This window comes from Perna viridis, chromosome 10 (genome assembly GCF_037379345.1).
Source record: "Perna viridis isolate PV_CMFRI_1.1 ecotype Kerala chromosome 10, ASM3737934v1, whole genome shotgun sequence".
Taxonomy (NCBI): Eukaryota; Metazoa; Mollusca; class Bivalvia; order Mytilida; family Mytilidae; genus Perna; species Perna viridis.
The window spans coordinates 14921628-14935086 of NC_142454.1; the positions used below are offsets into that span (position 1 = coordinate 14921628).

The 13459-nt window shown below is 31.2% G+C and overlaps 1 protein-coding gene across 5 annotated transcripts; it reads right to left on the reverse strand.

The window, feature by feature from the left end:
• Positions 1–383: 383 nt before the first annotated feature.
• On the reverse strand, positions 384–8187 carry LOC148604678 (mitochondrial ornithine transporter 1-like). Of its 5 annotated transcripts, XR_015915756.1 has the most exons (8): positions 8113–8187; positions 7417–7585; positions 5795–6203; positions 5069–5241; positions 4533–4694; positions 3654–3797; positions 2173–3223; positions 384–1774 (listed from the first exon to the last, which is right to left on the reverse strand). XR_015915756.1 is itself a non-coding variant. In XM_088547488.1 (7 exons), the coding sequence occupies exons 2-6, from the start codon at positions 7556–7558 to the stop codon at positions 3670–3672; spliced, it is 1014 nt and encodes a 337-aa protein (XP_088403614.1). In that variant the 5' UTR covers positions 7559–7585; positions 8113–8187; the 3' UTR covers positions 1754–3223; positions 3654–3669. The 5 variants fall into 5 exon arrangements, 4 of the variants coding, with proteins under 4 accessions (XP_088403614.1, XP_088403615.1, XP_088403616.1 ...); XM_088547488.1 differs by having other exon boundaries at positions 1754–3223; XM_088547489.1 differs by having other exon boundaries at positions 1754–3223; positions 8063–8177.
• Between the last annotated feature and the right edge of the window lie 5272 nt (positions 8188–13459).

Consider the following 13459-nt stretch of genomic DNA (forward strand, 5'->3'; position numbering starts at 1 on the left):
CATGCATGAACTTTATGTGAGCCTAACATCTTATTTAAAAAATTATGGTCAGTAGGGCAATTTCTTCTAGTTTTCATGTGGCTACTAAAGTTGTAAAGTACAACAATATGAAAGGCTGGAAACATTAAACTTTGTTAAATAAATCATTTCAAGGTGTGTGTATACTTCAAAATACTGTGAGCCGCTCACTATATGAAATCCTTCAATATCAACATTGAACACAAGTTATCCCCTCTTGCACACGACTACATGTAAATGTGATGCTTAACTTCATAAAAGAATCTGATAAAAATCCATTGAACAGTTTAAAATGAGTTCATCTTTCAAAAGCATGGTACATGTTCTCCACTGACTCAAAAACTTAATAGCAAAAAATAACGATAAAAAATTGGTGATTTTAATCAAATAAAAATCACTTTGTCTTTTACAATCAAACAAATTCATAGTAGTACATGTACTGCTTTATAGTTTTAGATGACATCAAAGTCTATAATTCTCATTAAGGAAATTACCCTACAGTCTCATTATATACTGATAACAAATAGTTTTTGTATAAATGAAAAAAAACACTTCACACATCTATAAAATGAAAGATAAATATGATTTTGAAATCAACACCTGCCCAAGACCACATAGTATGTATGGCCCCTTCCACTAGTCCAATTATTGAGGAACAAAAAAATTGAAGCCCTACTGAGAACTTTCTATCATCAAATCAAACATTGTACCTAAAGAGTTTTTGACTTACTATTTAAACATGTGTACTAATAAAACAGTAGTACACCATTATAATGATGTCAACATGAAGGTATACAAAAAAAAAAATCACTACAAAACATAAGATCACAATTTCATCAATAAAATTATCCTGCAAATTCAAGATTGTTAAATCTTGAATATTCATATAAAATTCCTTTATGTTGTGAATCTCCACAATTTGAGGTACAGGTGTTACAAAAAAATCTGTATATAAAACTAATTCCAATATCTATCGAGAGAGTAAATTGATTGGTCATAAAATGCACTAGAAAAGAACAGATTTGTGAGCTACTGCTCCAATTAGACCAATAGTCCTTGACAGTTTTTAGCATTCTAAGTTGCATTTTGTCTTCTCAAGACAATTGTGCTAAATGATAAATTAAAAAAAAACATGTAAATGAACACTTCAAATTTGATGCTGAAAAAAAAAAACAAGCATCCATTGATGTTGAGAAAAATGTTGCCACTTAACACAAATGTTTGAAAAATGCACAATACTTTAAACAGAATTATTGAGAAGCCACAGATCTGAAATCAGTAAGCTATAATTGAAGTTGAATAAATAATATTGAGAGGCAGAACCTGCAGTTGCTGAGAAAAGTGGTGAAATGTTGACTGTTTCACAAATATAAACCAAATTGCTTAACAAAGTTGGTGAGCCTAATTTCTGAAACCTGTAAGATCAACATGGGTACTTGATTGCTGTTCCATGAATACCAAACAGCAAGCAGCAGTTGCTGAGAAATACTGTGAAAATATTTTGATACTGCAACTGTTCTATTTGAGCATATATTTACAAGTGATATATGATCACTGACTGAATAGAACTTTCTGTAGAGACGTCACAAATGTTACAATGTTTTTATGTTGAAAAGATGTTGTCTGCTTCAAATCAAAAACATTCCTGCTCAAAACATCCTTTTGTCGCAGGTCAAAATACAAGGGCCGGGACATCGGCAAAATATTTGTATTATGGCTGCATAAAAAGTCGTCCTGGTAATTTAACTTTATTTGTCTGAAAATAAACATATACATGTTTGCCAAATACAGCGTAACCTGAAAATAATGCACAAGATCTACACATTCCATAAATGTGTATTTACGGAGTATCGATGCACAAAAACTATCATTTGCCGATATTGAATGATAAACTAACATGAAATGAATGAACTATACGAATTTTAACTTTGCATAAATTTGTGAAAATGAATTACGGAAATTGAAATGAAATATTATTAAACTAAAGAATAATGATTATTGTCAAATTGAAACTATATGAATTCCAAATAGCTAAAACGTTTATCCAATTTACTTACTATCAATCTTATTAAACTTTATCTCATTGAATGATAAAGTTTCCAAATAAAATATTTTAGAAATGAAATAAATTTCTTAATCAATAAATATTCGTACCTGAACGGCGACTTGCGTCCTCCGTCGACTATTGTGGAGTGAGCAAATTTTCAATTGTTATTGATTTTATAATATTTTGTTAGTAAGACATGCAGTGCCCGTGGCGCGGGAATGTCGATACTGTATAAAGTCAAAATATAGTTCATGTCGTATTGATTAAATGTACGTCATGATGATTACAAATACATGTACGTCATGATGAATATGAATGAATGACGAATGATATGATGAGTGATTGATAACATATAAACAAAACATCCCCCTTCTAGATTATAAACAACTAATAATCTATCAAATTCAAGTACGGATCATATATGCATACGATCTACATAATAACTATATCAAATACATCCCCCCTTTACAATCTATACGGTGACACTTTTTTGTTTCAAATTTTGTTGCAGTATAAAGACGATAGTAGAGTATTTTGATATACAAAACTGGCTCAAACCAGTGAAAATGCTCATCACAGCTTTGCATTTTTCCCTGGTCCTAAGCCTCATCCATATAAATGTATCCGTTTTATGTCAAGTCAGTGCACTGTCATTGTCTATGTATACATTTATTAAAATATGCAATCAAAACAATGATTTAAATATTGTATAAATAAAATGAAAAAATGACATAACCATGCATCATCCAATTCTGAGTTACATTAAATTTCTCTTTAAAATTTCTTCCAACCTCTACTAAAAACTAAGGCTCACATCATCTTAAAGTGTGTAATTAATGCCTCTCAGGTCGAAAAGAAATTAACCTATCACTTACTCACTCAAGTAAGTAAAATATTTAATTAATTAATCACTTTACTATGAACCTGAGTTGAGATTTTGAGATTCATTTTAAAGGTCCTAATTCTACAAAAACTTCCTACGTATCTCAAATTCAACTTCTGATATATCAGAATGGCATTAGTGTTTTAAAAATTGAACAAAAACGAAACAAAACAAAAGAAACTGGGTTTAAAAAGAGTATCAACCCCAATTTTTCAACATGAGATTCTGTTACATTGTAAATCCCTTTTTGTCACATACAGGCTGGTTGAGATGCACTGAAAAATAAAAAAAAAATGAGAATCCACATCAGTTTCTATAGAGTCCATAAGTTTAAAAGCTATTGTAGTGCAACAGAAGCATTACAGTAAAATATACAGAGCTTCATTTTCTAGATTTCATTAATTTTCATACATTTTATCAAACCTAAAATTTATAAATACATTATACCAAACATTAAATTTATACATTTAATCATACATTGAATGGGCATTTGCTGTTTCCCTACCGGCTCATTTTGTCAATGTTCCTAGATTTTAGTGAAGTTGCTATTATACTTTAGCAAGTGTGTGCTAAAAGTGCTTACATCTATATCTAATGAGATGAGCTTATAAATGTACTTAACATGATTTCTTTACAGTTCTAAAGTATAAAGGAAAAGAACTGTTAAGTATAATTATGAAAATTAAAACAATTATACAAACTTACCCTAAATAACTGACCATCAAACAACTTTGTCATAAACATTATACATAACATCTTTGGTAACTTCTACAGCCAGGAACAGTGCCCCCGATGAAGGGAAAGTTCTGAGCAAGCATGGTCCTAATCCTTTGTATAAGGCTCTTATACCTAGTAACATACAATAATAAATGTAAACTAATTTTGTCAACTTTTATTAGAATTGTTTTCATCATCTTTTTACATGAAATATGAGGAATCTATCATGAGTGCCTTTCAAAAAATAGATGTCAGACTCTCCAGACCACCTTGGGTCACCTTTATCTACATGTATAAGCTAAATGCTGATTCTTTTCATAATACATTTGCTAGATCAATCTTCATCAAATTTTCAACATGTCAATTAATTGCATAAAAGTGATCCTTTGAAAAAAAAAACAGTGCAAAATTAGATTAGCACATTTAAACCAGACATATTTTTTTAATGATCTAATTTTGCTAATTTTTGTCTTTAAAAAATAAAATATAATGAAAACAAATATTAAGAATCTTAACACATGAAAAGATTCAACTCATTCTAAATCATTAGTCATGGAAATATACAGCTTCAAACTAGCCAGTAAGACACATTAAAGATGCAAAATAACAAATGTAAACCAGTGAAACATATGCTGATTTACAGTAAATCTATTGTGAAACATCACTTACAGTTATTGACATCCTTAAATGTACATGTATAAGGGCTGTTCTATTAAAACATAAAGAGGTACATGGGAAGACTTTTTTGGCAGTGGACTCGCCCATAGAAGCAATGCTAAGTCTATACAACTCTTTTAATTTAAAAGTGTCCCTTATACCTCATATGTTATAATGGAATAGCTGTAGTAACGAGACAAATATACCAACCTTCCTCCTTATAAATCTGTGTCAGTGTCTTAAAAAAGGCAGGAGCTGGTTTTCCCACTGTACTCTCCACCTGGATTCGAGATTTTACAACATCTGTGGGGAAAATTGCTGTCCACAGAGCCACACCTCCTATACCACCTGATAGCATAGTTCTTAATGTACCTTAAGTGAATACAAAAGAAGTATTTATCAGCATCTGGAAGCAAATATGGCTCTTTATTTTTCTTTGAGTTAAGAATATCATATTGATTTCTTACAAATTTATCTAAAGTTAGGTCAACTTTCATATAAAAAATTAAAGGAATCACAAAATACATGTATAATACATTCAAAATATATTAAATCACCATTATAAAATAAAGCAGTAAAATATGATTATTATTAAAAGAATGTAAATGAATTTGGCTTTGAATAGGAAACATGAATTATCTGACTATTACCAAGCTATAATAATGGTATACATCTTGTAATAAATTCATTATGGATATCTATTTAATTTCAGCCTGCTTTTCAAAACTCCCAATATATTTTCTTACCAATGTCATCTTTAGTTTTGCCTGGGGGAGTCAGAAAATGCCTGCTAGCCTCATAACCTCCAAAGAAGAAGAAATAACCAGGAATTTCTCTGGCCATTGTACTGGTCAAACCTTTAAATAAACCTGGAATACCTTCAGCCTTGACAATTTCCTTGGTCAAACCAAATGGACCACTGCAAAATGTATTTCTTTGATCTTAACTGAGTGTGGAAGGAAAAGAAACATTAAAACATGAGCAAGGTCTATTCAAAATCCCTATCCTGCTGAACAACACAATTTTGTTTTGTATATAAGTTCAACAAGTAAGATTTGTCATTCACTACATGTCTTCCTAAACCCACATTTTAAAGTTTGAGCAGTGCTTTTGTTTTTCATCTAGTCATTGTCTTGTGCTCTCTACTTTAATAGCATTAAATACATGTAAAATCATGTAGGGTAGAAAATTATTATAACATATCATATTTTATTACGCCGATGAATGCCTACCACTGGCAATATTTGCAAACTTTTTGCTATGAAAGTCCAAAAGTACCCAATTTTTAGCTGATTATATTTGAATAGTTTACGACAAATTCCCGTTGTTACATTATACAATATACATTTGGAGTATTTATTTTGTGCAGTTTATTAATGACTGCAAAATAACAACAACAAAAAAAACAATTTGATGCTAAATTTAGCCAAAATTTGCAGGTTACATTGTAATACAGTTTTATAGTAACCTACATCTTAAGTCTTTCCAGTCCTCCTTCTAGCTTTCCTTGTGTAGCCATTTCTCGCATTGCTTGCAGACGACACTTTATCAACTCTGTTGGACACAGTGTAAAGGAACAGAAGAATGCAGCCCCACTGCCAGCAATGGCATTCTCAAAAGGATTCAAATGTTTTATATCCTTTTTACCAGATCCTAGCATAACAAGTTTTTGACACACACCATAAAAACAAAATAATACTGAGTTCTCTGCAATGTTAGCCGTCAATGCTGGCACAGTTCCTGCATATAGACCTCTAATGCCATCCTGTTTGAATGTTTTGAAGAAGCAATCAAATGCATTCTTGTAGAGGTCAGGAAATGTCTGCATTTTGACCTTGACTGTATCCAGTGACTGTCCAACAATCACATTAGCAATCCCACCTGAATTCATGAAAAATAACTTAACAACAACAAAAGACAACTAAAAATATGTTTTTATTTTCCAAGACACATAATAAAAGTTTGCATTAAGCTTTTTCACCAACTTTGCCTATGCTGATATTGACCAGATCAATCTTAAAAGATTTAAGTACTGGTAACAGTCTTTGTAAGAATCATGCAAAATCTGTTATATGTGTTGCATCCCAAAAAAGGCTACACATTTTTATTTTTGTTATTACATTGCTTTATATGTCTATATGACAGAATGTATAATTTTCTGCTCTTAGGAGATAACCTACATAGAAAATCCAACAGTTTCTATTGTATTTTTGTCTCATTTATTGAGTTATCTCCCTTAATTTTGAATTCTACAGTACATTCTATATAATTTTGATCCCTTAGGAACAAGAGTTATATGAAAAACCACATCAATTCCTTTTAACTATAATATTCTTAACAAAATATCAAAAATAAAAATATGTTGGCTTTCCAACCATGAATCATATTTTGCATGATTCTTATCTGGAGAGCTACTTAAATCACTTACTATTTAAACTAGAAGAAATTTTTAAATCATGGTTCGTAAGCAATCTCAAAGCATGGTACAAAAGGTCTGTGGAACTTCAGCAAGCTCTGCCATATTGTATGAGTGTGGGTTCTGTGCTTACCACAAGTCGATTTTATCAATAAAGAACTTACATGGTTAAAATATTCATTAGACCCTGAACTGATTTTAATGGGACAAGTATGGTTATTATTAAGCAAAGTATTCTATAGAGGGTCAGTGAAATTCAATTTACACGAAAAAAGATATGGTGAACAGTCAAAGTTTGGATTAACATTTTTCATCATAGTTTATCTTAAATGTAAGAAATGCTGTCTTATAAATAACTTATAATGAACCATATCACACCAGGGTATTTTTTTATATAAAAATATTTAATGTATGAAAAACAAAAGTGGAATTAAGAACACTGGTGTGCTACCATAGCTTTTTTGAGATATGAATTACTATGTGTGACTAAGTCACTTTGATAAAAGTTGTAAACAGCAACTTCCAAATCATTCCCATTAAATATGAACAAGTTATAGCCAACCTCAGTTAAAATCTGGCAGGCAGACAACATAGCTTGAAGACTACAATGCCTGTGTACAGACAGGGACATAAAATAGGGTTTCTGTGTTGTTTTAATATAACATTCTAAAGTCATACCATTACAGCCAGCAACAAAATCAATCACAGCATCGGCAGCTGGATTTCTTTTAAATATAGGTCCATCATGGGTAGGATCTGGTATATCTACTATTGGGACAGTTTCTACTACTGCTATATGGACTGGGTGATCTTCAGGCATTGTATTTCTATATCACTGAACAAAACACTACAATATAAAAATCCACTGTAATGAAAGACCATGATTGATCTCACCATTATACCTCTGCAACCAAGCAATAAACCCTTGACCACTCGGGAACAGGCCAGTGACAAAACAATTTGCCTGAAGAAAATTCTAAAGCAGGAAATCGTCCTGTCAAAATTTTCTTAAGGTAAGAGATTCGAGATTCCAGCAATGCTAGAGGTGGTAAAAAATGTCAAAGATTCTCTCGTCAATAATAATTTTATCCTGAAAACGATATACAATATAAAAACAATTAACAAAATGAAAATAACAAACAATTATACTACATTAGAACAAAGCTTGTCAAAAGAGCCACATGTTCCAGATATATCTAGATTAGAACTAGATTGTTCCTGATAATAGGCAAGACAAGATCATAGTTCACGACCGAATAAGCAAAACGAAAGTGTATTTAAGTGTCGGTATTTACAAACAACGTCAGACATTTCACTTTCATACTTAAAGAATTCTAAACTGCAGAAAAATAACTCAAACAAGTAAACTGATACCAAGATTCACATGTCAGTTGAAAGTCAATGTGTTTACAAAAATGGTGACCTTGTCCTTGAGAAAGTGAAACTACACACCTCCAAATTCCTTTATTTTGATTGGTCGTTCCGTTTAGGACCGGTTTTACAAACAGCGAAACGAAAAGTGAAGAACGAAATAACAATATTCCATTTTAAGGTTACAGACCACCAATTCAACCAATGAGCATTTGGAACGTACGCAAAAATAGTCCTACGCAGAAATTACCCCTGTTCCTCATAGTGCTGTGAAAAAAGTTCTCATCTTATTTAAAAAATTTAAACAGTTTCTGAAAGGAAAAACATTTCTGTACATTTTATAGGTGCATTTTGCTTCTTGTGATGTGAGGCCTAATCTCCATAATGATTTTTAAATATACCCCTATCTTGTGAAAACACTGGGATTTCCCATGCTATTTATAGACCCTTCACTTCTGGTGACCAGTACTGCACTGCAAGTCTGCTAACCCCACATGCCATTCTGAGGATTGTGAGCTGACATATGTAGAATCATGCTGATATATAGTCCTCTGCAGGTTAAAGTTAAGGTAAAGTCCAGAGAAGCCATTGAATATTGTGAAATTAGCATAGAAGCCTATGGAAAGTGGAATTGGTGGTTTTTAGCCTTAAGTTGAAGCAATGGCAAAATGAAAAGTTTCTTGAAATAGCTTTAAACTACTTGAAGATCTTGTTAACTTTGCCATGAGAGGAATACACTACAAAAATCCTTCAAAATATGCATTTTTTTAAGTTATAGGTCCAAATTATGGAAAATTGGTCTTTTTGGCTTATTTTCATGTCCTATCTTGTAAAAAGTGTAGAAAATTTAGTAAAAATATCAAATATTAAACTTTGAGGGCTATATTTACCTAAATATGGTGGTAATAAGCACTTGAAATCAAGTTTTGTGTAGATTTGAGCAAAAATTAGGTTAGAAATGAGGAAAAACTCACTTTCATTACTGCGGTTAAGGCCATATCAGCATTCCCCTATGGCAACATGGAAAATCCATTACTGAGAACTTTTTTTGCTTTAGGTGCCCTTTACTGGTCATGTTTTAATGTGAAAACACTGTATTTACAAATGTAAAGCCAAATATATCACCTTTTGTGAAAATTTAAAGATTTAGGATTTTTGACATGTGATCAAGAAAAAGGGGGAGGCATGTCAGAAATAAATTTTTAAAAATAGACCAATTTCTCAGAAAATGATTACTTTTAAAACTATTTCTTCATTAATATTGTTAAAAAACAAGTTGTGATTGATATTTTTTATTTGAAAAGTCAGAAAAAGTTCTTTGCAAATATTTAATGCATTTAAGTATGGTAGAATATTGTCACTTTTTTGCTCGCACAACTTGGTTACCCTATATTTAAAAATCAAATATTTAAAAAAGTGCTTGTCACATTTCACTGAAACTTTGCAAATGCATTCAGTATGTGTGTAGGAAGAAACCTGTATAGTTATTTATTTTTTCTAAGACAAAAAGTGACTCTTTATAAAGGTTACAGACCACCAATTCAACCAATGAGCATTTGGAACGTACGCAAAAATAGTCCTACGCAGAAATTACCCCTGTTCCTCATAGTGCTGTGAAAAAAGTTCTCATCTTATTTAAAAAATTTAAACAGTTTCTGAAAGGAAAAACATTTCTGTACATTTTATAGGTGCATTTTGCTTCTTGTGATGTGAGGCCTAATCTCCATAATGATTTTTAAATATACCCCTATCTTGTGAAAACACTGGGATTTCCCATGCTATTTATAGACCCTTCACTTCTGGTGACCAGTACTGCACTGCAAGTCTGCTAACCCCACATGCCATTCTGAGGATTGTGAGCTGACATATGTAGAATCATGCTGATATATAGTCCTCTGCAGGTTAAAGTTAAGGTAAAGTCCAGAGAAGCCATTGAATATTGTGAAATTAGCATAGAAGCCTATGGAAAGTGGAATTGGTGGTTTTTAGCCTTAAGTTGAAGCAATGGCAAAATGAAAAGTTTCTTGAAATAGCTTTAAACTACTTGAAGATCTTGTTAACTTTGCCATGAGAGGAATACACTACAAAAATCCTTCAAAATATGCATTTTTTTAAGTTATAGGTCCAAATTATGGAAAATTGGTCTTTTTGGCTTATTTTCATGTCCTATCTTGTAAAAAGTGTAGAAAATTTAGTAAAAATATCAAATATTAAACTTTGAGGGCTATATTTACCTAAATATGGTGGTAATAAGCACTTGAAATCAAGTTTTGTGTAGATTTGAGCAAAAATTAGGTTAGAAATGAGGAAAAACTCACTTTCATTACTGCGGTTAAGGCCATATCAGCATTCCCCTATGGCAACATGGAAAATCCATTACTGAGAACTTTTTTTGCTTTAGGTGCCCTTTACTGGTCATGTTTTAATGTGAAAACACTGTATTTACAAATGTAAAGCCAAATATATCACCTTTTGTGAAAATTTAAAGATTTAGGATTTTTGACATGTGATCAAGAAAAAGGGGGAGGCATGTCAGAAATAAATTTTTAAAAATAGACCAATTTCTCAGAAAATGATTACTTTTAAAACTATTTCTTCATTAATATTGTTAAAAAACAAGTTGTGATTGATATTTTTTATTTGAAAAGTCAGAAAAAGTTCTTTGCAAATATTTAATGCATTTAAGTATGGTAGAATATTGTCACTTTTTTGCTCGCACAACTTGGTTACCCTATATTTAAAAATCAAATATTTAAAAAAGTGCTTGTCACATTTCACTGAAACTTTGCAAATGCATTCAGTATGTGTGTAGGAAGAAACCTGTATAGTTATTTATTTTTTCTAAGACAAAAAGTGACTCTTAAGTTGAAGCAATGGCAAAATGAAAAGTTTCTTGAAATAGCTTTAAACTACTTGAAGATCTTGTTAACTTTGCCATGAGAGGAATACACTACAAAAATCCTTCAAAATATGCATTTTTTTAAGTTATAGGTCCAAATTATGGAAAATTGGTCTTTTTGGCTTATTTTCATGTCCTATCTTGTAAAAAGTGTAGAAAATTTAGTAAAAATATCAAATATTAAACTTTGAGGGCTATATTTACCTAAATATGGTGGTAATAAGCACTTGAAATCAAGTTTTGTGTAGATTTGAGCAAAAATTAGGTTAGAAATGAGGAAAAACTCACTTTCATTACTGCGGTTAAGGCCATATCAGCATTCCCCTATGGCAACATGGAAAATCCATTACTGAGAACTTTTTTTGCTTTAGGTGCCCTTTACTGGTCATGTTTTAATGTGAAAACACTGTATTTACAAATGTAAAGCCAAATATATCACCTTTTGTGAAAATTTAAAGATTTAGGATTTTTGACATGTGATCAAGAAAAAGGGGGAGGCATGTCAGAAATAAATTTTTAAAAATAGACCAATTTCTCAGAAAATGATTACTTTTAAAACTATTTCTTCATTAATATTGTTAAAAAACAAGTTGTGATTGATATTTTTTATTTGAAAAGTCAGAAAAAGTTCTTTGCAAATATTTAATGCATTTAAGTATGGTAGAATATTGTCACTTTTTTGCTCGCACAACTTGGTTACCCTATATTTAAAAATCAAATATTTAAAAAAGTGCTTGTCACATTTCACTGAAACTTTGCAAATGCATTCAGTGTGTGTGTAGGAAGAAACCTGTATAGTTATTTATTTTTTCTAAGACAAAAAGTGACTCTTTATAAAGGTTACAGACCACCAATTCAACCAATGAGCATTTGGAACGTACGCAAAAATAGTCCTACGCAGAAATTACCCCTGTTCCTCATAGTGCTGTGAAAAAAGTTCTCATCTTATTTAAAAAATTTAAACAGTTTCTGAAAGGAAAAACATTTCTGTACATTTTATAGGTGCATTTTGCTTCTTGTGATGTGAGGCCTAATCTCCATAATGATTTTTAAATATACCCCTATCTTGTGAAAACACTGGGATTTCCCATGCTATTTATAGACCCTTCACTTCTGGTGACCAGTACTGCACTGCAAGTCTGCTAACCCCACATGCCATTCTGAGGATTGTGAGCTGACATATGTAGAATCATGCTGATATATAGTCCTCTGCAGGTTAAAGTTAAGGTAAAGTCCAGAGAAGCCATTGAATATTGTGAAATTAGCATAGAAGCCTATGGAAAGTGGAATTGGTGGTTTTTAGCCTTAAGTTGAAGCAATGGCAAAATGAAAAGTTTCTTGAAATAGCTTTAAACTACTTGAAGATCTTGTTAACTTTGCCATGAGAGGAATACACTACAAAAATCCTTCAAAATATGCATTTTTTTAAGTTATAGGTCCAAATTATGGAAAATTGGTCTTTTTGGCTTATTTTCATGTCCTATCTTGTAAAAAGTGTAGAAAATTTAGTAAAAATATCAAATATTAAACTTTGAGGGCTATATTTACCTAAATATGGTGGTAATAAGCACTTGAAATCAAGTTTTGTGTAGATTTGAGCAAAAATTAGGTTAGAAATGAGGAAAAACTCACTTTCATTACTGCGGTTAAGGCCATATCAGCATTCCCCTATGGCAACATGGAAAATCCATTACTGAGAACTTTTTTTGCTTTAGGTGCCCTTTACTGGTCATGTTTTAATGTGAAAACACTGTATTTACAAATGTAAAGCCAAATATATCACCTTTTGTGAAAATTTAAAGATTTAGGATTTTTGACATGTGATCAAGAAAAAGGGGGAGGCATGTCAGAAATAAATTTTTAAAAATAGACCAATTTCTCAGAAAATGATTACTTTTAAAACTATTTCTTCATTAATATTGTTAAAAAACAAGTTGTGATTGATATTTTTTATTTGAAAAGTCAGAAAAAGTTCTTTGCAAATATTTAATGCATTTAAGTATGGTAGAATATTGTCACTTTTTTGCTCGCACAACTTGGTTACCCTATATTTAAAAATCAAATATTTAAAAAAGTGCTTGTCACATTTCACTGAAACTTTGCAAATGCATTCAGTATGTGTGTAGGAAGAAACCTGTATAGTTATTTATTTTTTCTAAGACAAAAAGTGACTCTTAAGTTGAAGCAATGGCAAAATGAAAAGTTTCTTGAAATAGCTTTAAACTACTTGAAGATCTTGTTAACTTTGCCATGAGAGGAATACACTACAAAAATCCTTCAAAATATGCATTTTTTTAAGTTATAGGTCCAAATTATGGAAAATTGGTCTTTTTGGCTTATTTTCATGTCCTATCTTGTAAAAAGTGTAGAAAATTTAGTAAAAATATCAAATATTAAACTTTGAGGGCTATATTTACCTAAATATGGTGGTAATAAGCACTTGAAATCAAG